This window comes from Malus sylvestris, chromosome 15 (genome assembly GCF_916048215.2).
Source record: "Malus sylvestris chromosome 15, drMalSylv7.2, whole genome shotgun sequence".
Lineage (NCBI taxonomy): Eukaryota > Viridiplantae > Streptophyta > Magnoliopsida > Rosales > Rosaceae > Malus > Malus sylvestris.
The window spans coordinates 52479481-52504866 of record NC_062274.1 but is presented as its reverse complement, the minus strand read 5'-3'; the positions used below and the strand labels follow the sequence as shown (position 1 = coordinate 52504866).

The 25386-nt window shown below is 36.7% G+C and overlaps 1 protein-coding gene and 1 long non-coding RNA gene across 3 annotated transcripts; one reads left to right on the top strand and one right to left on the bottom strand.

Annotated features, from left to right (window-relative positions):
• The first annotated feature begins 1233 nt into the window (after positions 1 to 1233).
• On the top strand, positions 1234 to 6869 carry LOC126605037 (protein EI24 homolog). Of its 2 annotated transcripts, XM_050272392.1 has the most exons (12): positions 1234 to 1461; positions 1657 to 1722; positions 3417 to 3567; positions 3909 to 3961; positions 4272 to 4385; positions 4523 to 4586; positions 4770 to 4855; positions 4948 to 5030; positions 5615 to 5691; positions 5790 to 5905; positions 6336 to 6429; positions 6549 to 6869. In XM_050272392.1, the coding sequence occupies exons 1-11, from the start codon at positions 1340 to 1342 to the stop codon at positions 6400 to 6402; spliced, it is 999 nt and encodes a 332-aa protein (XP_050128349.1). In that variant the 5' UTR covers positions 1234 to 1339; the 3' UTR covers positions 6403 to 6429; positions 6549 to 6869. The 2 variants fall into 2 exon arrangements, with proteins under 2 accessions (XP_050128349.1, XP_050128348.1); XM_050272391.1 differs by having other exon boundaries at positions 6336 to 6869.
• Positions 6870 to 22159: 15290 nt separating this feature from the next.
• On the bottom strand, positions 22160 to 23911 carry LOC126605174 (uncharacterized). Its single transcript, XR_007616861.1, has 3 exons — positions 23803 to 23911; positions 23208 to 23274; positions 22160 to 22369 (listed from the first exon to the last, which is right to left on the bottom strand). It is a non-coding gene; the product is annotated as an uncharacterized LOC126605174 (long non-coding RNA).
• Positions 23912 to 25386: the final 1475 nt, after the last annotated feature.

Genomic DNA, 25386 nt, shown 5'->3' with positions numbered 1-25386 from the left:
GTGGGCGCACAGAACTTGCTGTCCATTAGATTGTGGGCGACTTTGCAATTGACATATTATTAAAGATGGTGCTAGGAAGATTGAATTTGTAAATAAAATTTTAGAAATTAAATGACTGAAAGTTGATGACTGAATAATTACTTAAACGTTATAAACATGCTCATTGCTATTTGTTACATCATTTAGTTTGTAAATTTTGTCTCCAAGTTTGGTCTCTCTAGCATTATTCTATTACTATTCATCAAGTCTTAGGTTTGATTCTTACTAAAGGCGAATTTGAACCACATTACTTCTATGTGAGGCTAAGCCCACCTCATTCCCCCTTAGTCTAGAAAATATTGTTTGGAAAAAAAATTAGTGTAGAAAATATCGATTGGTAAAAATTAAAAAAAAAAAAATTCTTTTAGGGCAACTCTAATGATTGGGGTTAAAACCTAAATTTCTAGTTCAGAAAATTTATATTCTAACCCAAAAATGGATTTCTCTTCCAATGATTTTAGCTTAAAATTATAGTTCGAAATTATTAAAGAATGAATTTAGCCTAAATTTTTTTTTCCCCATAACTTCTAAAAATATAAATGTCATGTAGATTATCCTAATTTATTTTTATAAACATTTTAATCTAAAACTATTTAGATTCCAATATATTATGAAAAATAATTGAACTGCATGAAACATGAAAGTGATGGAACAACCATTCGTAAACACACCCACCTCCCCTTCAATTGGTGTTAGAGTTGGAATTGAACTACTCAATGATTTTAACTCATAAGACCTTTTAATTTTGATTTATACCGATGACATCATCTTCGTTAATAAAAACTCATGCCAATCACAACACAATATCTTTATCATAAGATTTTTTTTAATTTTTTAATTTTGAATTGTGCCGGTTCTCCACTAAAACTTCCAAGTTATCCCAACGTGAACTCATGGAAAATATGTGCGTGAATTGATATGCGTACCACAAGTGTTGTAAACAAAAGTGTATTGCCTGCTAATTTGTGTCCTTGCTTTTATCTACAAAGACAACACACGCTTTTTTTTTTTTTTTTTTTTTTTTTTGTGGTAAATCAAACTTTGGGGGTTATTTTGCTTAATTTTTGAAAGAGAATGGTCAAAACGTAAAACTAAAGAGTAAAGAGGGTGCAAGATGTAATTAACGATTTCCAATTGTTGGTGGCACCAAATAATGATTGCTGACGTGACGCACCGTATATAAGAAGATACCTTCTCCTCCCGGTTCTCCCAAGAACAGAAGGCCCTCCGTCCTCCGTCTCTGTCAGAGTCACAGTCACAGCAGAAAACTAATTCATCAGTCTACTTAATTCTGAGAAGAATGGAAGCTACGAAGCCATGGATAAACGCTTTCAGAGCAAAATCAAAGCAAGCCACGCTGCTTTGGCTCGAGGGATTCCGAGAGGCCTGCTGCCTTCACCGTGTCCTCATCCTCTGCCACCGGTCTCTCTCTCTCTCCTCTCTCCTCTCTCTCCAATAATTACTTCAATCGCACGCTTTAATTATTTTGATTAATTTCGGTTCAATTGCCTTTACTTTTTGTTTGGTTGCCGAGAAAACGGAACAAGCAAGAGAAGAAAATTCGCTTTCTTTTGCATAATTAACATTTTATTTATTATCTTTAATTTTTAATGGCAGGTCGAGAAAGCTTATGATACGAACAGGACAGTGTTTTCTATTAAACGGCTTCATTTTCTTAGGAAGGTAACTCTCTCTCTCTCTCTCTCTCTCTCTCTCTCTCTCTCTCTCTCTCTCTCTCTCTCTCTGATGAGTCATGAAGACATTGCAATGACACAAGGATTGGCTATAAATCTGCGAAAATTTCGTTGTGCTTTGCTTGTATTTTTCGACAGTTCAAATATTTCTGTTGATTATGATGTTCTAGAGTAGTCATATAGTATATTTTCATAGACATCTTCCAATTTTTCTTTTTTTTTTGTGCCCCTTCCGAGTAGTTTTTAGACCGTAGAAGTTCACGTTGATTGTTTTGGCGAAGTTTTTGGGTGCTCAATATAAGATGCAAATTGGGTTTTGTTGATCTTTCTGTGAGGTGTGAAAAATGTGAAGAACTACTTAAAATAACCACCTTTAAATGATTATACTAAGGTTGAGAATGTTTGTACCAATCTACTACCCTCGAAGTATTCTGCAAAGATGAGCAACTGGTATTCAAATTTGGATCTTGCATTCTTTCTATTTCATCTGGTAAGGATGGAAAGGTGTCAATTTAGGATGGACAAAGGGAAGAAATCGAGGTTCATTGTACTAAGATGGACTTAGGTCTAGGGAAAATAATTGTTTGTAGAAGCTATGAATAATGTTGATCAAACTTCAAAGTAGAGGGATTAGAATGATAGAAGAAAAGGTGCGCTTTATCTAATTGTTTGTTTATAACTCTAACACTTTTGTCTTTCATACGAAGAACGGCTTAAGAGAAGTTTGGTATTCAATGCATTATACACCCATTGTTAATCGTCGCTTCATTGATAATGGACTGTGGATAATCAAGTTTGGTATAATCACGGGAATGGTGTTTTCAGGCAGTTTATGTTTTTTTCACCCGTTGGACCCACAAATTTTTAAAAATGCCTGATTTTTTTTTTAATTGAACACTGGACATAAACCATTACAATAATCAACTACCTTCCTATCCCAACTGTTGTGGAAATGACGTGTGGTATATTTTCTGATTCTAGAAGAACTACTGTAAACAAGAAAATTTAAAAAACACTAAACAATAAAACATACTCAATTTGGATGGTAAATAATGATTAATTTTGGTTCTTAAGAAATTTTATAATGCTTTTGGGTAATGTTATTTTCTTTTATGATCCTGGTTGATTACTTGTCCACTTTACTCTCTCTTGTTTCACAACTTTTAATTCTTCTAGTAATCCCCTTTAGGGCTTATTTGACCCTCTGAGTTAGTTTCTTTGTGTTGCTGCGTTCAAGAAATCAATATTTTAGCTTTCCTATGTTTTCCAAGACCACATTGGTGAAGAGAGTGCTTTTGACATCAAAGTGAACTAGACTGAATGAACTTGATTAATGTGTTGATATAGCCAATTCTTTTGCCCAATATTATTGAGGTTTAAATGAATCAGTTAAATTAATGATTTTGTCACAGTTTGGCTCAACTTTTCTATCTATATAGGCCTAGTTATTTCTTTTTCTGCTGAAGTTGGACTCTTATTCCTATTACTCTCGATGCTGTCAAGCTTTTAGATGCTTATATCTGGTTATCCTAGTTTCCATTTCCCAGTATTACCTCTTCATAGACATCATGTAACATAGAAGCTACTTATAAAAGTGCTTTCAGTGTTTTGCTGGACAAAGTACATTCTAAATCTGCATGCGTTAGTATTGAAATTCAATTTCCTTATTCTGTCTATTTGCAGTATAATTATCCTTAACTCAGTCATCATCCCAACTCTACACTGGATATTACCTGATAGATGCCCAGAATATAGTTCTCAAGAACTCTGCTCATTTGTTGGTACATTGAAATTTTATTCCGTCTTGCGGAATGGACTCGTACAACTCTTTTATGTAAGTATGCAGCCAATTTAAGATCCTCATTTTGTGCACGGATGGCATTCTATTGAATATTTCTTAGTGGGAAAATGGATGAATATGTATTTTTTGTGTAATGTTTTGCCTAATTAAGTTTTGTAATCTTCGTGATGTGGCCAAAGAAAGTGTATGCGTCAGGTAATATTGGATGTTTAATTCTTTGTTTCTGATTATTGTACTGGTATGTAATCTCGGTTTGTTTATTAACTTATAATATATTTCTTTATCACTATAGATGCCTGAATCACTGAAGGGATTTAATTCCTTTCTCAATTCACGGAATACATAATGTTCATTTATTTATTTTTGCTTTGCAGGTAACTTGGTTCTACCCACTGTACGTATTCAGCATTATCCTGAGCAACATCTGGTACTACCAAATTACCCCCTTTTGCTTAATTGTTTTACCCCTACATTATTTACTTGATTCTGTTTTAACTACCATAGGTATGAACTGAGCCCAGGTAAGGTATACATCTATATCTTGCAATGCAGAATGTTTGAAGTTCTGGAGGTCACCATGATCCTTTAGTGGTTATCAGGATTGGAGTGACTATAGTTTTTAATATGATATTTTGTTTAAAGTTCTGCATGTCTTTACATTTCCACTTCCCGATGCCTTTCTTTTTCCAATTTCTACTATGTGATTATCCAAATCTACAATTTTATTTTAACTAAAGGTACAATGACATTGCTAAGTATGGATTTTCTGCAATGGGGAGATCCGCGCCAACCACATTGGATCCTGTCAGACAAAATGATGTTGGTTTGGAAAGACCTGCTGGCGTAGAAGGGTAAGTAACTTATTCTTAAATAGAGCTTAAGTTTTTTATTAATGTTATTGTTTTATATATTTATTATTTCCGACATTTCTTGCTGAATAGATATTTATATATCTCATGAGTTGTGTATGCATCTGTTTAATCTGCAGGGTCATGATTGGTATAGGAGAGCAGGTGTATTCATTACTTCTTTTGAACTGTTTCTTCCTAGAGGTATAGATTTCTTTTATTCTGTATTTATTGGGTGTATGGATTCATAGAGGGATGAACAGGAATTAGATTTCATACTTATTAGACTTAGATAATGATAGAGAGAGAGGAGTTTATTTTCAAATTGAAATATGCTCCATGGCTTATGTGCCACTTTTTGGATGACAGACTTGATGGCTTCTGCAGGTATATGTGACTGGATATATACCATATGTGGGGAAGGCAGTAAATTTTCTGCTTCTGTCCTGGATGTATGCGTATTACTGTTTCGAGTATGTGGTGCATATAACTTTTTGGCTTAATATGTTGCACTCACTAATTGCCTAGATAAGTGTGTGCTAATGCACCTTTTGAACTCTTTTAGGTACAAATGGAATTTTACTGAAGTTCGTCTTGAAAAAAGGCTGGATTTCTTTGAATCTAATTGGGCATTTTTTGCTGGTTTTGGTAAATATACTTCCATTCTGGTGTCATTTTTCAGTTCATACTTCATATGCATTTTTTCCCCTTCAAGTGAACGATTGTTTATCATGTACAGTTTCCTGGGCCACATTATACGCTGATTATTTCCACATGGAAAACTATACTCTGATATAGATCTTCACTTAGAATTTTACTTTTGCAGCTACCTCATGACCCATGCTTGTGTAATCATAATTACCAAAGCTGACACCTTTATCATGTGCCTTCACTTTTGTGTTTGCAGTCAGTTCTGTTTTCACTTATTTGAAAATCAACTGTATTCGATGCTTGATTTTGTTTGGTTTGAAAGGAAAAAAGGGATAATAGTTAAAGTACTGATTGTGTCTTAATTTTTGGTAAATTAGGTTGTAAGCAAGACTAAAAGCAAAATAAATAAATAAAAGCCGAGCACAAAGACAGTTATCTAATGGTGCCTCAAATTCCCTCTTGAAATGCAATATTTTGACTTCAAGAGCATATCACATGGAATATGTTCTAGATGTTTTTAGGTACTTAAAACACATTTGTTTATATGTTTGGAGTTATTAATGTCCTCAATGGTTGTGCAGGGAGCCCTTGCGTTCTGCCTGTACTCTTTTTCTCACCTCTTGTGAGCTATGGATTTATGGCAATACTCTTTCCATTGGTATACTTTTCTTTTTTTTTTGTTAGCAATTGACTCTTTACATAAAAGTTGACTATGTTCTTGTTATTCACATATGTCGTAACCGTAGATGTTTCCAGTTTGTTTTGACAGCAACAGGTTCAGAGGCTGAGCAAGTTATTTCTTCTCAAAGGACAAAATGGGGAGGTGCTGGGTTGCGAAAGCTTCCAATATTTAATGCTGCAGATAAATTATCGTAAGCCCCTCATTACATATGAATCTATGATCTCTGTGCTTAAAATATGTTGATTCAAACTTGATTAAAAAAAAAAAAATCCTAATTTCGTTATCGTATATTGGATGGATATTGGAACATTTTCTGTTGAGCATATGCATTGAAAATGGATATTATGCATTGAACTCCAAAAAATACGAACAGTTCGTCATCTTTCATGTGTCATGAGGCAGTGTTTGACATTTGAAGGACAGACTCAGTTACGCTTAAACCGCAAAATGGGGTGTGTAGGTCCTCAAACTTAAAACTGCTATTTTGATGAAATTAGTGACAATATGTTCAATATTATATCGTTGGTCCTGAATTTGAGGAAGTAGCATTATTTGAGTTCTTATAGGGTCATGGAAAGCGACATTTCTATCTGTTTTGACTCTCGATTGATCTTGTACAGGATGCGGGTTTTGTCTCTGTTTCCCCTAGAATCTCAGGAACTGCTTCAAAAAAAGAAAGACCGCTAAGAAGTTTGGCTTATTCAACTGTAAATAGTAAGTAAAAAATTTCTATATGACCATAAAGTTTCTATTGTGCTTTCATATGTATGAGATGGTCCTAGTCCTTGAATTTTCCATTCAATCAACGAAGTCGTGGATGCGTTGCGTTGCAGGTTTTATCTTATTGATATGATAATAATATCTTAAGTCATATGTGGTGTTTGGTGCCACCGGATGATCCATCTCCACGCAAATTTGTACATAATTTAAATGCAATGCTATTGCTTCAAGATAGAGCGTCATTGGAAGGGTTTTACGGTTTCGTTCGGTATATTGTACGTAGAAAGTAGGTGTCGACCAAAGTTTATCAAATGTACAGAAATAGTATTTCATCAAAGACCAATTTCGGTGGTCAAATTTGATCAACATATCATGCAAACATGTCTCAGAAGTACTGCTACAACTTCTTTTGTTACAACATGTCGCTTTCACAATTTGTTTATCGTGATTTCACCCGTTGTTATGGAACCTTCATATGCAATGCCCAATGGTAGGATTTGAGTTTGGATCCTATATTTAGGGTAGCGCTATTCACACACTCCTATCAATTTTCTGACCGCCAGATTGAATGAATTAATTGTAAAAAATTAACAAGGGTCTGTAGGAGTTAAAAATAGGTGTGTGAATAGCATTATCTTAAATATAAATTCCTCCACTCATGTTCCCAATGAACAAATTTGATAATTTTATCATTATTGCTTTCATATGAATATGATAAAGTGTCGTACCAGCTATGGTGGGGAGGGAAGAACCAAACTCGGAGCTTCAGGTGCAAGGTTAAATGATCTTCTAGCCGACTAAAACTACAAGCATCTTGCTTTGGTTAATATATAGCCAAAATTGTAGAGATGAGGAGTCGAACTTAGTGCACAAACGAGAGCAAATTGGACTACCAATGTTATTTTTATAGTATTAGTTTGAAATATTATTATTTTTTTATTACAAAATGATATTATAACTCTGATCGTGTTAAGAGGAGTGAGGAGGATTTAAACTCGAGATAATCTGGGTTGAAAAAGAACACCATATGTACCGACATGCATCATTAATTTGAAATATTACTTTTTCTTCCATATATATGCTAGGATTTTTTATCGTAAATAAGATGATCTGGAGTTAAGGATTCTCTGAATTTTTTAACCGTTAACTTTTTATTTAAAAATATAATAATTAAAATATAACGATTGAAAATATCATTCATGCAATCATGAGAGAGATTTTTTAATATGGTTAGAACACATTGTGGTACGCTATATGTTATTATAAAAGTGGTGAGAAGCTTTTTCTTTTCAAATATCCCTCTACTTTTATGATGACATATAATATATGTGCCTGTGTTATGAGCATACTAAAAAATCTCTCGAATTATGCATCGTCTGGGTAATATGCTCTTTCTTCAGCCACGCGCCATATTCCAATCTTGCCAAAACCGCACTTACGACACATATGATTGGAGCACGTGAAAGCGCGTGGAAGCATAATTGAAAGACGATCTTATTCCCTCGACAAACAGATAAAGTAGTACTACCAGACTGGTGGCTCCGTGACCATTGATGATGATCGAGCAGACCAACCAGACCAACCAGACCCCATCCTAACCGTCCATCTACTTCAAGCAAACAGTCATTTGGATAAGTTTTAAGCTTAGCATGTTGGGATTAAGTTAATCATTTTTTCCCAACTTTTTGTGAGCATGCAAAGTCAAACTAGTATCCCATAACTTAAATCACTTTATTATGCTTAATCCTTACAGCATTGGGTTAAGTTAATTAATCCCAGTTTCTTAACCTTTTCCCGCGTAAATTGCGCCATTAGTGGAGCTCTTAAATATGCTAATTGCGCGTAAATTTTAGTTAAGTGAATATGCTCAGAATACGTATTTTTAACATTTTCTTATGAATTGGGTGAAAGTTGAGTTTGTCTCGTGTGTCAATTGCTAATCCTAAGGCTTCAAATGCATTGTTAAAGGCCTCGTTTGGAAGTGCTTTTAAAATAACTGAAAGCGTTTTTAGCGAAAATATTTGAGTTCCAAAAACACTTAAAATGTTTCTTACAAGAATCATCAGTCATGTGTTTCTTGCATAAAGCAGTTTAAGTGTTTTTTAAGGATTCACTTGCATTTTAACTAAAGATTGGTTCAAGAACATTTTCAGCAGAAACGCTTTTATCCATTTTAAAAGTACTTTCAAATAAGTTAAAAAGTTGGTTGGTGGATTTGGGATTACACTTGCATTTGATTATTTTTCTTCAAAATAATGAAATTAATAAAAACTATGTTTAATGTTTTAGGAAATTGCATTAGTATTTTGGTGAATAATTACCACAGGAGAAGGAGTACCTTTATACTTCCTCCGCGTTTACTAACACATACTGAATATATAAATATTCCAATTCTTTGTTTACGGATATGCCTAATTGTGTCTCCTACCTTACAATTTGTAATCCAATACTTAAAAAGTATAGAGTAGATTGATTAGGAGACATGATTTATCTCATTCTCATTCATTCTCTCTCCTATTACAACCTTCTGCATTTATTCCATCCAATTGTGGCTCCTACATTATAAATCGAGACTAGACTACAATACTTACATGTATTTAATACAATCATCATCTTGATGGTTAAATGATGATTGTAATACATACAATATGCGCATTAATTATGCTTAACTATCATATAATGATTATATTAAATACATGCAAGTACTATAACTAATCCTTATAATTTGGCAAGTTCTTTGGATTTAGCTTTCTTGGTCTATATGGGTTTGGACTGATGTCGTACATGCCAACGTGTGCATGCACATTTGTTGGCCTTCGAAAGGATGACAAGAGCTTTCGGTACTATTTGTACCTGCTTTTGTATGCACTCAATCTACATATTCTAAGTTGTTGGATGAGAGAAATATTGAGAATCAGATTTGTTTCCGGATAAAGGATGAGTCAATTGCATTATCAATCTAAGTTCAAAATCCTAGTCAAAGATAGTGAGACTTGGCGGCGATATAGTTTCAGGAAAGAGTAATTCCAAGTGTATTCAGAGAAGATGTCGAAGAATTGGAATATTGTCGTAATGATACTATTCGGTAGACTTGGCCATCAAGAAATTCATCCCTATAAATACAAGAGGATTTGCAACTTAGAGACTTCTTCCAACTCAAAACGCTCTATGTAAAAATCTTTGCTCTACGAGAAACCCTTCTCACAACTCTGAGAAAAACACTAATTATCCTTACTCTCTTGTCAATACATCTTTAGTTTGGATAAGTAAACAACATTGTGCTGACAACCTGTGACATCTTCAATTTGGATTAACTATGAAATCCCGTTCCTGAATTTCACTATTGTAAACTATGTATTTGTATTAACGAGATTTTATATTATTTTTAGGAATTTATATTAATTTTATTAAATTTAGATTTTAATTAAATTAATTACGAAGTTTCCATTTTGGTCATTAATCGTTAAAAATTCGTAGACCTTATGAGGTCACACTAAGAATAATGGAACAAAGCAAGATCCTATGAGTACGTAGGTGAAAATCGTTCGCGGAACGAAGTTATAATGAATGAGATATAAATGAACAAATATAAAGGACCGTTGAGATCAAGCCACATGTGTGGCTGTAATAGGGAAATGAGAGGAGAAAGGAGGGAAATGAGAAAGAATGTCGAATGGGAAAGAGTATAAAGGAGGGAAGGCAGAGAGGAGAGGAGCACCGGATCCCCTTTGACCCACCGACCTGACCCGGTTCCCTTCGACTCTTCGACAATTTTTGTCACACCCCGGCCCAGGTTGCGTGTGTGCCGACGAGGATGTCGGGCCCCTAAGGAGGGTGGATTGTAACATCCCACATCGCCCAGGGGAGTGATCCTTAAATGTATATTCACATCCCTACCTAGCACGAGATCTTTTGGGAGCTCACTGACTTCGGGTTCCGTAGGAACTCCGAAGTTAAGCGAGAAGGAGGCCAGAGCACTCCCAGGATGGGTGACCCACTGGGAAGTTGCTCATGAGTTCCCAGAAAAAAAACCGTGAGGGCGTGGTCGGGGCCCAAAGCGGACAATATCGTGCTACGGTGGTGGAGTGGGCCCAAGAAGTGGTCCGCTCCGGGGCGGGATGTGACAATAGGTATCAGAGCCTAACCCTGGTCGTAGTGTGCCGACGAGGACGTTGGGCCCTAAGGGGGTGGATTGTAACATCTCACATCGCCCAGGGGAGTGATCCTTAAATGTATATTCTCATCCCTACCTAGCACGAGGCATTTTGGGAGCTCATTAGCTTCGGGTTCCATCGGAACTTCGAAGTTAAGCGAGTAGCGCGCGAGAGCACTCCCATGATGGGTGACCCATTGGGAAGTTCTCGTGTGAGTTCCCAAAAACAAAACCGTGAGGGCATAGTCGGGGCCCAAAGCGGACAATATCGTGCTACGGTGGTGGAGCGGGCTCGGGAAGTGATCCGCCTTGGGCCGAGATGTGACAATGTTTCGTTGGTTTTTCCGGTGAACCACGTTAAACAACCACCTGGAAACATTTCACAACCTTCCCTCTTCCAATTTCACCCTAAAACCGATGAAATTGGGCTTGGATTCATGAAGAACCGCACCAGTGGGTGCGGTGGTTCCTCGGCGGCGATTCGCCAATCTTGAAGTTCACTCCATCGATTACCATCATCAATCTACTCCCTCAACCTTAGGAACAAAGCCCAACCAGTGGTTAAGGCTTCAGAGTTTGTTTTGAAGTTGAATCGAGAACACCCACTTCTAGGGTTCCGATGGATCGAGGGCCATTTCAGGTGTTTCCAAGCCGAATTGGGCTTCGACCAATGTATGAGAAATGTTTCCCTCATTGAGATGTACATGTAAAATTTGGTAATTTTTTGAGTTAGTTGGAAAATTGAGTACGTGATGCGGTGCGTGGCCAGTGGGCCAACTTTATCTTTCTAGGCTAAATTTGATAATCTGATTTCATATTTGACATCCGTTTGATGAAATTCCACCGTTGAACCTAGTTCCGCTAGGGTCCGCCACTTGACTAATATAGAAAACGAGGATCGGACTGTTAGATCGTCACTGAATTTTAATATGTTATCATACATATTATTTAAGGACTCTAGAAATTTATGGATCGGAAATCCAGCGAATAGATCTTCCTGATTGAATTACTAGGGTTGACTTTGATCCAAATGTTTGTAATCGTTCTTTAGTTCTAAAATTAGTAATACTAGAGACTTAGTGAAGCTTTGAGTGACTTTAATATATGGGATATGTTTATGAGCCTGATTTCTATGTAGTATCCTTTGCGAATATGACTTGGTTTTATAAAGTTGATTTCTATTAAAGAGTGATTTTTAATATTTAGCCATTGCTATATTATTATGAAATGTGATTTGAGTTGTGTATTGGACATATTTGTGAAATGTGATTTGAAATGCATGTTGAATTGTTTATGAAATGTGAGGGCTAGTAGCGGACCGTGAACCCATTGTCATGAGGATTTGTTGCTTCAATCTTATTTCATTTCTCGCTTCGTTGAGTCGTTCCGAATAAACTAATTTGATTCATATCTTGTTTCTTCGAGCCATTGTTATGGTTCTTGGACTTCCGCTCGGTTACATTGAGTGGTCCGAAACTGGGTTCCGCTAGGGTTCCTTTGAGTGGTCCGGTTCCCTGCTCCGTCTGGATTCCGTTAAGTGGTCTATAATCTCTCATGCTCTGTGATTCCGTTGAGTGGTCCAAAATCGTATCCTGCTTTGGATTTCGTTAAGTGGTCTGATATCCATTATACTCTACGATTCAGTTGAGTGGTCCGGAATCGTATCCACTCAGATATCGTTGAGAGGTTCGAAACCCTTTCTACTCCGAAATCCCTCTTTGTATTTTGGTTCCGTTGAGTGATCCAGAACCTGATATTGTTGGATTTCGCTGAGTGGTCTGAAATCACATTCTTTGATTTGTTGGATTCAGTCTAAATTGAGAAAGCTTAAGAGATGTAGGCTTCGACCGAACTGTGTTGCTCTAGCCCTGTATTTTGGTGTATTGTACGAGTTATTAATTGACGTGATTGTATAATGTAGGGGTGGGCACGGTTTGGTTTGGTGCGGTTTTGAGTGAAACCAAAACCGAAACCAAAATTGTTTGCGGTTTGGTTCGGTGCGGTTTTGAAGCCAAAACCGAAATGAAACCAAATCGTTTGGTTTGGTTCGGTGCGGTTTCAAACGGTTTCGGTTTGGTTTTTAAGAAAAAATGTACAATTTGAAATTAAACATATTAATAAGCATTTCCCAGTAGCAATAGGAAAAAGACATTTGTTATATAAACAATTAGCATGTTGCATGCAGTTGTGATGTTAAAATATGTTTGTGCAACAAAAAGGTGTCCCGTACAAAGTAGAACATAAAACAAGTTGAATAACTTTGAATTCATTAAACATGAGTGAAACTTTCATACTAGAATATGTGATATCATGCTTCAAATGAGTGGACTTCGTTAGATCATTGTTCGACTCTTGATAACAAGATTAGTCCACCCTTGTACATATATGTGTGTGTGTGTGTGTGTGTGTGTGTGTGATGGTATAAAATAACAAAGGTCCTTGAAGTTAATGAACGAAAGAAAGTGATGAATGATGATATTCCAGTGTGGTTGTGTCCATACTAAGTGCATGGATTCTAACAAACAACCAATTAAAACATGAAATTTAATATGGACATTTAATTAAATGTTTATTAATATTTGCGGTGCGATTCAGTTTCGATGCGGTTTTCAAAAGCCAAAACTGAAACCAAACCGTTTTCTATGTTGCAGTTCGGTTTCAAAACCAAAACCGTTCCAAAACCGCAAAACCAAACCATTTGGTGCGGTTCAATTTGGTTCGTGTTTCGATTTCGGTTTTCGATTCTAAATGCCCACCCCTAGTATAATGGTGTTGGAAAGCATATATGTGTGTGAATGGCAAGATGACAACTGTTGTTTGGCTTATGGTTGATGTGTAGTGTGGTGCTCTATGTTTTATGCTAGGAAGTGTTTTACAAAAAGTTCAGAGTTTAACAAATGGTAAACTACGAATGGCTTGATTCCGTCTGTAAGATCCCACATCACCCAGGGGAGTGATCCTTATATGTATATTCTTATCCTTACCTAGCACGAGGCATTTTGGAAGCTCATTGGCTTCGGAGTTCATTGGAACTCGGAAGTTAAACGAGTACCGCACGAGAGCACTCCCATGATGGGTGACCCACTGGGAAGTTCTCGTGTGAGTTCCCAGAATCAAAACCGTGAGGGCGTGGTCAGGGCCCAAAGCGGACAATATCGGGTTATGGCGATGGAGCGGGCCCGGGATATGGTGGACCTCGGGTCAGGATGTGACAATTTGATATCAGAGCCTAACCCTGGCTGTGGTGTGCCGAGGAGGATTGTAAGATCCCACATCGCCCATGAGAGTGATCCTTATATGTATATTCTCATCCTTACCTAGCACGAGGCCTTTTGAGAGCTTACTAGCTTCGGAGTTCATCAGAACTCAGAAGTTAAGCGAGTAGCGCACGAGAGCACTCCCATGATGGGTGACCCACTGAAAAGTTCTCGTGTGAGTTCCCAGAAACAAAACCGTGAGGGCGTGGTCGGGGCCGGTGGAGCGGGCTCGGGATGTTGTGGACCCCAGGTCGGGATGTGACAATTTGAATATTGTAACATCCCACATCGCCTAGGAGAGTGATCCTTAAATGTATATTCCCATCCCTACCTAGCACGAGGCCTTTTGGGAGCTCACTGGCTTCGGGTTCCATCGGAACTCCGAAGTTAAACGAGTTTGCGCGAGAGCAATCACATGATGGGTGACCAACTGGGAAGTTCTCGTGTGAGTTCCCAAAAACAAAATCGTGAGGGCGTGGTCCGGGCCCAAAGCAGACAATATCGTGCTAAGGTGGTGGAGCGAGCCTAGGACGTGGTGGACCCCAGGTCAGGATGTGACAATTTGGTATCAGAGCCTAACCTTGGCCATGGTATGCCGACGAAGACGTTGGGCCCCTAAGGGGGGTCGATTGTAAGATCCCACATTGCCCAAGGGAGTAATCCTTAAATGTATATTCTCATCACTACCTAGCACGAGGCTTTTTGGGAGCTCACTGGCTTTGGGTTCCATCGGAACTCTAAAGTTAAGCGAGTTCGAGCGAGAGCAATCCCATGATGGGTGACCCACTGGGAAGTTCTCGTGTGAGTTCCCAAAAACAAAACTATGAGGGCGTGGTCGGGGCCCAAAGCGGACAATATCGTGCTACGGTGGTGGAGCGAGCCTAGGACGTGGTGGACCCCGGGCTGGGATGTGACAATTTGGTATCAGAGCCTAACCCTGGACGTGGTATGCCGACGAGGACGTCGGGCCCCTAAGGGGGTGGATTATAAGATCCCACATTGCCCAAGGGAGTGATCCTTAAATGTATATTCCCATCCCTACCTAGCACGAGGCTTTTTGGGAGCTCACTGGCTTCGGGTTTCATCAGAACTCTGAAGTTAAGCGAGTTTGCGCGAGAGCAATCCCATGATGGGTGACCCACTAGGAAGTTCTCGTGTGAGTTCCCAGAAACAAAACCGTGAGGGTGTGGTCGGGGCCCAAAGCAGATAATATCGTGCTACAGTGGTGGAACGAGCCTGGGACGTGGTGGACCCCGGGCCGGGATATGACACCGTCTGAGGTTACATAGGCAGTTTAACTAAAATGTTAGATGTAGCCATGAAATAAAAGAAAGTTACTACGTGGTTGAATCATTGATTATTTTTTATCTTGTCTCGGAGACGAGACATGATAAATAGACAGGAATGTGCTGACGTCACGTGTCGATCTTGGACGTATCTCGGGATCGGGGCATGACAACTTTTAGTGGTATTAGAGCTTAGGTATTAGGTCTAAGTACCTTTTCCTGTGGATGTTAATAATTGTTTCATGGAGTTGGAATGTATTCTTAAAAAAAAAAATTCACTCGAATCTTGGATGTTGATGATTGTGAATAGAATTAATAGTATATTGATGAATTATTGCTAGTAGTGGAATTCTTTGTGCTTGTACAAAGAACGGTGTTGAGGACTTGCCGAGACGACAATGATTATATTTCTGAGTTGAGGTACAATGTTGTCGAACTTTAGTTAGCTAAACCTGGATATAGCTGAAGTGTGAACGTGTTTGTGCATCATTATTTGTTTGGGTTGTTGCATTGGTGGATAGTGAATTGATATTGAAAGTTTCGAGGACGAAATTTTTATAAGGGGGAGATTGTGAAATCCCATTCTTGGATTTCACTACTGTAAACTATGTATTTTTATTAATGAGATTTCATATTATTTTCGGGAATTCATATTAATTTTATTAAATGTAGATTTTAATTAAACTAATTACGAAGTTTCCATTTTGGTCAGTAATCATTAAAAATCCGTAGACCTTACGAGGTCACACTAAGAACAATGGAACAAAGCTCGATCCTACGAGTACGTAAGTGAAAACCGTTCGCAAAACGAAATTGTAACAAATGAGACATAAACAAACAAAGATAAGGGCATTTTGGTCATTTGGCCTCCATTTCTAGAAGGCTTCAGCTTTGCTAGAGCATGACCGTTGAAATCAAGCCACGTATGTGGCTATAACAGTGAGAAGATAGGAGAAATGAGGGAAATGAGAGAGACTGCTAAATGGGAAGGAGAAGAAATGAAGGAAGGGAAAGAGGAGAGGAGCATTGGATCCCCTTTGACCTGCCGACCCAACCCAGTTCCCTTCGAATCTTTTGACAATTTTTCATCGATTTTTCTGGTGAACCACGTCAAACAACCACCTGGAAAACACTCCACGACCCTCCTTCTTCCAATTCCACCCCAAAACAGATGAACTTGGGCTCAGATTCATGAAGAATCGCACCGGTGGGTGTGATGGTCCCTCGGCGGCGATCCGCCATTCCTAAAGTTAACTCTGTCGATTAGCGCCACCAATATACTCCCATCAACCTCATGTACAAAGCCCAAGCAGTGGTTGAAGCGTCAGAGTTTGTTTTAAGGTCGAATCGAGAACACCCACTTATAGGGTTCCATGAATCGAGGGCCATTTCAAGTGTTTCCAAGCTGATCCTAGTTCCGCTAGGGTCCGCCACTTGACTAATGTAGCAAACGAGGATCCGACCATTAGATCGTTATTGAATTTTAATATGTTATCATACGTATTATTTAAGGACTCTAGAAATTTATGGATTGGAAATCTGGCTAGCGGATTTTCTTGATTGAATTACTAGGGTTGACTTTGATCCAAATGTTTGTAATCGTTCTTAAGTTCTAAAATTAGTATTACTAGAGACTTAGTGAAGTTTTGTGAGCCTATCTCAGTGAGTGACTTTAATATATGTGATATGGTTATTATCTTGATTTCGTATGTAGTATCCTTTGCGGATATAACTTGGTTTTATAAAGTTGATTTTTATTAAAATTGTGATTTTTAATATTTAGCCATTACGCTTTGTCTACACTTTGGTGGCAAATTGCATAACAATGTGCCTAAACTTGATTAAGATCTCTAACACGTGCTTCATGATCTCTTTGCCTAGTTGATAACTTGATGCAATGCCAACGAAATCCTTGTGCCTTCTTTTTTTTTTGGATAATGTTGTCTAATTCTTGCCCACGAAATGAAAGGAGGCAGATCGTTCAAGGAGGGGTCAACTAGTAAAACATCAGATTAGTGGGGACAGATATAGATAGTAAAAAATCCATGAGACCCCGTATGCAAAATTCCAACCGCACCAGAATACATGTTTTCTGCTATTACGGTAAAGCATCGTTTGTCACGTAAAATTATATAAGATTATGGAAGAAAATGATTAAGCAAGGAAAACGAAAAAGTCATTAGAATTGATTGTCAAGTCAACACAAAAGCCACCCTCAAAATTCAAATTGTCTGTCACTCTGGCTGGTGGCTGGCTTCTACCATAAGGGTATTTATTTCTCCATTTTTTGTTTGTTGTTCTTTCTTTTTCTCAATTGCCTTTTTCTTTTCCTTTCCAGATATCTCCCGAAAAGACAATTTACAGCATTTTGTTTTGTTCTCTACTTTTAGAAGCTTGTAAAATGTGATTAATTATAGTTTGCTCTTATTAAAATTGTTAAAGTAAATATGTTGCAAATATTTCAAGGGAATGTTTTGCAAAATGAAAACGAAGAATATTATGCATTTTTATGATAAAAAAAAAGTGTGTACGGTAGTTTAATTTGAGAAAGAAGACACTGAAAACGTGATCATATTTAGTAGTAATGTTTTAATAATATAAATTTTAAGATGGTATCGGTGATTGTGATGAGAATGGTGGTTGCAGCGAAAGTCGCAATGGTGATAGTGGCATTAGTGATGACAATGGTAGCGGCGGCATCGCTGGGGTATGTGGTGGTGATGTGTGTGCTGTAAGATGTAATCTGAAAATCAACAAGTTACTAGAATCACAGATAAAACAAATATAACTACAATAAACCAATCAAACAATTAAAAGGGAAATAAACTTATCTTCTGAAGTGGAGGAAGAAGAAGAAGCCATGACTGCTAGGGTTTCAAGGGGGAACTTCTACACTCTAGCAACCGAGATTCCTTGTGCACAAAAATAGGGTTTTGCACTAGAATAGGATGATGCTGTGAGTGCATGGACCTCCTAATATATAGACGCTCATCCCTTTAATCCGGCCTATTAACTGATTAAAGGGATATTCCATATCAATTAGGATTTCATTATAGTCCTAAATGGTAACGAACTCTTTGTCAACTAAATAAGGTTTTCATAATTAATTGCACTAAATAAGGACTCCTAAACCTAACCAAATAAGGCTCCATAATTTTCTCAACCATTAACTCGGATTGACCAAGTTACTGTATGTCAAGAAACAGTAAGCACATGTTCTTTGACACTCACAACTTACATTCTCCCACTTGAGTGTCCAAGAACATGATCCTTATTTGGCTAAGTGGTAGGTGATCACTGAGTCCCACAAAATTTGCAACTATACCTTTAACAACTTGTCACTAGTAGTTTAAATATTGGATTATAGAAAATAACATGTAATTGCTTCTACATGTTTACTCTATTACCACGAATATCAAATTACGAGCACAATGTTGCTTGACATCATTCGTTAAATTCAGGTTGATAAGCAAAAGATCAACTCCTGAACTGAGCCTCATGAAAGCATGGCTCATATTTTTTGTCAATTTATAATATGATAAGAGGACAAGTAAAATATAACATACTATTTACAAAATTAGGACCTCTTATTAAACTTATGAACAAAACTTAAACAAAAACTCTTAAAATATCAGCCACTAACACTTCAAATTTTAAACACAAAAGGTAATCTCTTACTCCCACTGATTAAAAGAGACAAAATTATATAAATTATTATTACTCCCACTGATTAAGAGAGTAAAAAAAAACTTTGTAAATGTCTACAAAATGAAACAGATACCTTTCCAATACTCCCATTAGCAAGACATTAGTCATGGGATCTAAAACATAAAATTTGTGAGCTCAACATCTTTATTCCAGATATTTGTAGGGAAGTGACTATTGTGACTGAAAAACTATACAAAATCATTTGGTCCGTTTTGTTCATCTAACATTTGACAGAAATAGAAAACTTTAACGGAACGTTTTCTGATTGCATCAAAAGCATATAATTCCATAATCATCTTTGGACAGAAACTAATTATATTAGGTTTGCATAGCTAAAACACAAAATACAAGGGCAAACATATATAACTTCAACACTTTTGAGCAGATGAAGTATATGCAATCTTGTCAATTTCATGTTTCACTATACATTGATTTATATTTGTACTGAATAAGAAAACACTTCTGAGCAGATTAATTATTAATCAATAACAAATAAATCACAAGTCCAATTTCTTGAACAACATATAAGAATTAATAAGTAAAACACTTTTGAGCAGAATATACTCATTAACCCTTCTTGAATTTCCTACAAGATTAGTTGCATATGTAACAAATAAAATATAAACAAGTATGATAATGTACGTTTTATCTACCAAAACTATGATCATTAAAAGCATGCAAAATTGATGAGTGTGAAGCCCATAATACATTATTTCTCCCCCTTGGGCAAACACTCAAAATTGCAATATTAAACACTAGAGAAAGTGGTTTTCATATAACAAAATATAGGCTAGTTGAATAAATAAAGATAGTATACACGATCCATTATATAATATAAGATGACAAATTTTTACAAAGTTTGGAGTTAGAAAATCTATCAAAATGGTAATCAAATAGGACACGTTGCAAGGTATGCAAAATTGCAGCAGTATTTCCCAAGCTCTACCACAATTTCAGATTTAATCATAATTTAAATAAAACCAATTTACAATCTTTAATATGCTCAAAACACAAAAAAAAAAAATCTTAAATAAATTTGTTGAGTCACAAAATAGTTGGTTTGGACATAATAAACCAATCTATATGTATCAAAATTAGGCTTATATAAGGAACAATATCTCAACATTATTAATCGATCTAAAAGTGACAAGTGATTAGATAAACCAATGGCTACAAAATTTATTTTAGTGTATGAGAGAAGACCCACATATGTGTTCAATATTAGATCATAAATTAAAATGAAACCTAATAAGAGAATCCAAACTCAAAATTTATGTTTTAATTCTAAAACAAAGTCGATTAAAGTAAACACATAGATATCTCAACAACATCAATTTTTTAATAATAATTTTAATCCAATTTAGAACTCACAGAAAATTAAGGAAAAAGATTGGCAAATTTACCTACTTATTCTTAATTCTGCAAGATTCATCATGGAAGTAATGAGTTGTGGAGGATCGAACCAACTCCAAATTGCATGATTGTTACACCATTGGGCAGAAACTAATCATGCAAAGAAAATACCTGCATAGCTAGCCAAAACATAAAATACACAAAATACATATAGCTTCAACAGCTTTGGCCAGATGAAAATATGTTAGAAGTACTTTATGATTTGCTATAATACTAATTTATAATTGGTGAGTGATTTCCTGAAATTCCCATTGGGACAAAGTATTCACCATATAAATTAGAATTCTGATTTTTCAGAATAATCCTTTAGAACAGTATTAAATAACCGTTTTGTTGGATATTCAATGATTCTCAAAAGATTCAATCACACACAAAAGTGTGTCGTTGTTGACATTGAACAATAGAGTTCTCGAAAGAGGAAACATAGTTATTCAGTTGTTCGATAGGGACCAAAATAATCAATTAGTAAACTGATGCCACTTTCCAATTTTCTCTCAAAAGACAATTATCATCATAATCAGAATTGATGACCAAACAAAACATTGGTTTAAGCAAAACAAACCAATACATCTTTAAATCAAAATTTAATCAGTGTTGTCTATAAAATTCATTAGTGTTGATAATTTGCATAAAATAAAGACATATTAGAACCATAAACTTGTATAATAACCGGTACCAATAGATGTGCACAAATCAGTGTAACAATATCACATAACAAAACTAGTTTTGAAGTACCAAAAAATTCAGCAGTACTATTTTAGTTTGCAAATTCACCAAACACTCAATTCTCTTTAGATTGTCATGAAAAAATTTAGGTATGAACTAGACATATATGAATACTATTTTGCAAAATTTAATGATTTTTTTTAAATCTTATAAGTGAGCCAAAAATGAATTCGAAAAGAGAGGTGCTGCAGAAACAGCAGAAAATGTTCAGTACATACCTGAGATTACAAATTCACCAAATATTCATTGTTCAACTGATTTGGATCAGAATTTTCAAACATAAAGTAAACATAAAAATCTGTTATTTCCCAAAATTTCATAATTTTTGAGATTTTACAAGTGTACTAAAAAAAAATTTGAAATAAGTTGTGCTGCTGAAACAACAGAAATTCTGCAAAACATACCCGAGTCTAAATAATTCACCAAAACTTCAATCTTCCTCCAATGTGTATGAAAATTTTCAGAAATAAAGTAGACATGTAAATTTATTGTTACCCAAAATTCCATGATTTTTTTTTTCGATTTTAAAAGTGGGTTAAAATAAAATCGAAATGGAATTTGCTGCAGAAACCGCATACATTCTGCAGGACAGTCCCGAGATTAAAAATTCACCAATAATTCTTTTTCAAACCAATGCTCTTCAAAATTTCTAGATTTGAAATAAATATCTCAATGTATATCATACTAAAATTTCATGAATTTATGAGTCACATAGATATGTCAAAATAATATCACAAGCAGACTATTCTGCGGAAGTCTGCAGAATTCCAGCAATATGGTATCAAACTTAAAAATTTACCATAAATCCATTTCTTGTCTAGAAACGTGAAAAAAAATACCAACATTTAGCATGTCCATTTTGATATATCAAAATCTCCTTTTAAGATAGAAAACAATTTAAAAGTGACACCAAAATGGCCACGGCATTAATATGTGTATATAGATCAAGCTCCTTACGACGCAAGATTTGAGAATTGAAAGGGATCTCAAACCTTTCTAATTCCTGCAGAATGAGTTCACACATTCATCTAAGCTATGAATGAACATGTGTGCCTGCATAAAACATGTTAGTGTCAATGACACACCCTAACCCGAAGACTAGGACGTGCTGGCCGTCACGTGAGCGTGACGTAACCATAACGCAAGCGGAAACGATTTAATAATAAAATACGAGTCAACGAAAACCACTAATTGCAGTTATTTACAACCTAGCATTCTATGTGCATAAGAGTGTACTAAACACACATAAACAGAGCATAAGCGTCTAGGTGCAGTCAAGTAGGACCATAACTATTTTACAACACCCTCGGGTGAATCCTACATTTATTTAGTCTGTCAGAACGCCGAAGCAGTCCTCGTAGGCCACCAACGCCTCAACTATCAACTAGAACCTGGAGGGGCGAAAAACAGAAAACGTGAGTGGGCGAAAATAAAGCTTTTCCAAAACATTTCATGAATCCACATTTATAACCCCTTTTTGGAAAACCTGTATACTTTCCCAGAAAAATAGTATATAGCATATATATCTCAACTGTCTCGATCATCAATCTTATAACAGATTCAATAAAGAATGTACCATGCCAATTTCAACAGTTTAGTATGAATGCATTAACATAATATAATCAGGTAAAAGAAATAATCAATCGGAGGCCCTCTAATAGCCCTGAACGATTGAACCTAGAGCTCAATATCTATCAATCTCACTCTCTGCCGGAGTCACTCCGCGTGACCTGTCCGGCCTTCTGCACATAAGTCGGAACCACCTAATGTAGTCTGAACGACTCATGGTAATATTCGCTCTAGTGCTTCTCTCATCAATCATCTGTATACAATAACCTAAGGTCACCCACCAGTCATAATCTCACTAACACTCTACGACTGGCCCGTCGTACCCACTCCGCGTGGACTGTACGACCAGCATCTACTTGGATCCAAGGCGAGCGTGCGATGCGGTGAATACTATAAGCACTAAACCATGGTGCAGGATATGAGCTCAATATATCATCATCATCAACATAAACAGTAATAATACTCACCTGATAATTACCTGTGCGTCCACAGCACCATTTCAAATATATGCATCATACATCAATTCATGATGTTCATAAAATTCTATGCATGGCAAACCAAATCATATTTCACATTTCAATTCAACATACTTTTCATTTAAGTTGATTTCTGGGGAAATCGAGTATATAGGTATATATATAAAAAGCAATGCCCACTCACTGATATGTCGCCGGGTCGTAACCCCCTTGACGCCCCTGGATGTGCTCGTCCTCGTTATATGTTCCTCCTAGAAGTGAAATAACTTAAAACAATCATTTAACGCACATTTAACGCACCTAAACCAAACTAGGTAATAAATTCTTCATACGATGCTCAAATTGGGTATATGAATATACCACAGTGACCTACACAACCTCAGGATCATCCCCATATTTTTAAAATAATTTTTGGAGGTCTCACGCGCCCCCACGCGCCTGACGTGGCACGGACCTACGCGCGGCCCACGCGCAGCCACGTGCCAGGCACACTGACGGTACAGTGAACGGCGTTAGGAATATTCCGTTAAAAACTAACGGTTTCCGTTAAAATTAACTAACGGCGTCAGAATATTCCGTCAAACTTGACGGAATATTCCGTCACCTTCAACCTTCAGCTCCGGCGACCGTCGCCGGCGCCGGAAACTGGGAAAATTTTCAATTTCACTATTCTTCTTCATTTTTCGTCCATTTTTCACGTAATTTATACCAAAATGAAGCATTTCACATGTACAATCACGTTGGAAGGGTTTTAAGGTCTAAAAACAACAAGATCAAACCTTTCCAAATTTCACAAAACTCGGCCAACTTCGAAACCAGTGATCCCGACGTCCATTTTGTTCAAACGAGGCACTCCGAGCCTCCTCGTGACCTCCTTAAGCTCACTGTGATCTTAGTTTGGCCTAAAACACAACCAAATCAAAGTTCGTGAACAGTGTCAATTCATGGGGTCTTTAGAAACTAGGGTTTTTGAAATGAAACTTACTTGAAACTTATACCCCCGTGCTCGTGAAGTTCCCAAGATCACGATGGTGATCTTAGATTGGACGTTCGTGTAGGATTGTGGTTATGCTTGGTGTTTGCCGTGAGTTCGAGTGAGTTCGAGAGTAAGAGAGAGAGAGTGTTTCTGAGGGAGAGCTGAGGAAGAAAGAGGGAGTGTGAGAGACAAGAACACGGGAAATGGGGAGGGATTTAGGGTGTAGGACCCCACCTAAAGTCCAAACACAACATTACAACCTAGTTTTAGTCCCTAACATAAATTAACATATACTAATATAAATCTAACCCTAGTTTAGGATCTTAAAGTAAAACAAATGTCATACATTTTACACACCTTGATCCCGTGTAAGGTCACATTGGTCATTTCACGTCCTCGGAATTTATAATTCCGGGACGGGCTGTGACAGTCATGGTATCCAAATTCAGAATTTTAAATCATGAAAATCCTATACAATGGCTCACCCACGAAGTTAGTATCCATAAGGTTAATTCAATCCATCAACTCAAAATAATTTCAAAAGGTTGCTTTAGACAACAACAAAAAATATGAGCAAACTTACTAATTTTACTTCCGTTGGGTCAAAATTTATTCTCACCTTTGAACGGGATATGCTCACTAGGGTTTGGGCGAGCCCTAGGAAACCCAACACTAACACTACCAATCAAATTAAAGCAAGATATGCAAATCTCGTAAAGCTCAACCCATAATAAAGCATGGCAAATAATTCATTATGCAAGACTTGGCAGCAAGCTTTTCATAATGGGGTTCAAGCTCGATGCATAAACCCTAGTGCATGGGTAATGAACCATGGCAGCATACTAGAGCTCTCTGATCCTTCAACCAAACAAATTTACTCCATCGGAGATATCATGTGATAGAAAAGGAATACTAAAAACTACAAAATCTTTGGAATAATGTATCTTTCACCCACCATACATCTTATGTATAAATATGTCGTATGATGTAACTTGACATCTAAATCATAAAGTTAATTGAATATGTTGGTCAACAGTCATTCACAATATAAATTTTGCCATGAATCTTTGTGATTCATGCCGCAAAACTGTAGTTAGAAAAGCAATTACAAAAATATTCTAAGATTAAGCGGAAGCCTCAGGATCCACAAGTAAAAGACATTTAAACAAAACAACAAATAATTATGCCTTTAATTTGTTAAGAATTTGTTCAAACAGATTACCAATAATCCGAACCCCCAAGCTTTGCAAATTCCCTAGCAGATTTGTATCAATATATTCAAAACCAACCATGATCGAAATTCTGAATTCTAGGCGAGGTGAGAGGCTCTGATACCACATATAAGATGTAATCTGAAAATCAACAAGTTACTAGAATCACAGATAAA

What these genes read in the sequence shown, in the direction of transcription:
- LOC126605037 (XM_050272392.1), top strand. Translation starts at nt 1,340, where the DNA reads ATGGAAGCTACGAAGCCATGGATAAACGCTTTCAGAGCAAAATCAAAG. An exon ending in ATTATCCTGAGCAACATCTG is followed by an intron (nt 3,962 to 4,271) that starts GTACTACCAAAT and finishes TTTTAACTAAAG; the next exon opens with GTACAATGACATTGCTAAGT. An exon ending in TGGCAATACTCTTTCCATTG is followed by an intron (nt 5,692 to 5,789) that starts GTATACTTTTCT and finishes AGATGTTTCCAG; the next exon opens with TTTGTTTTGACAGCAACAGG.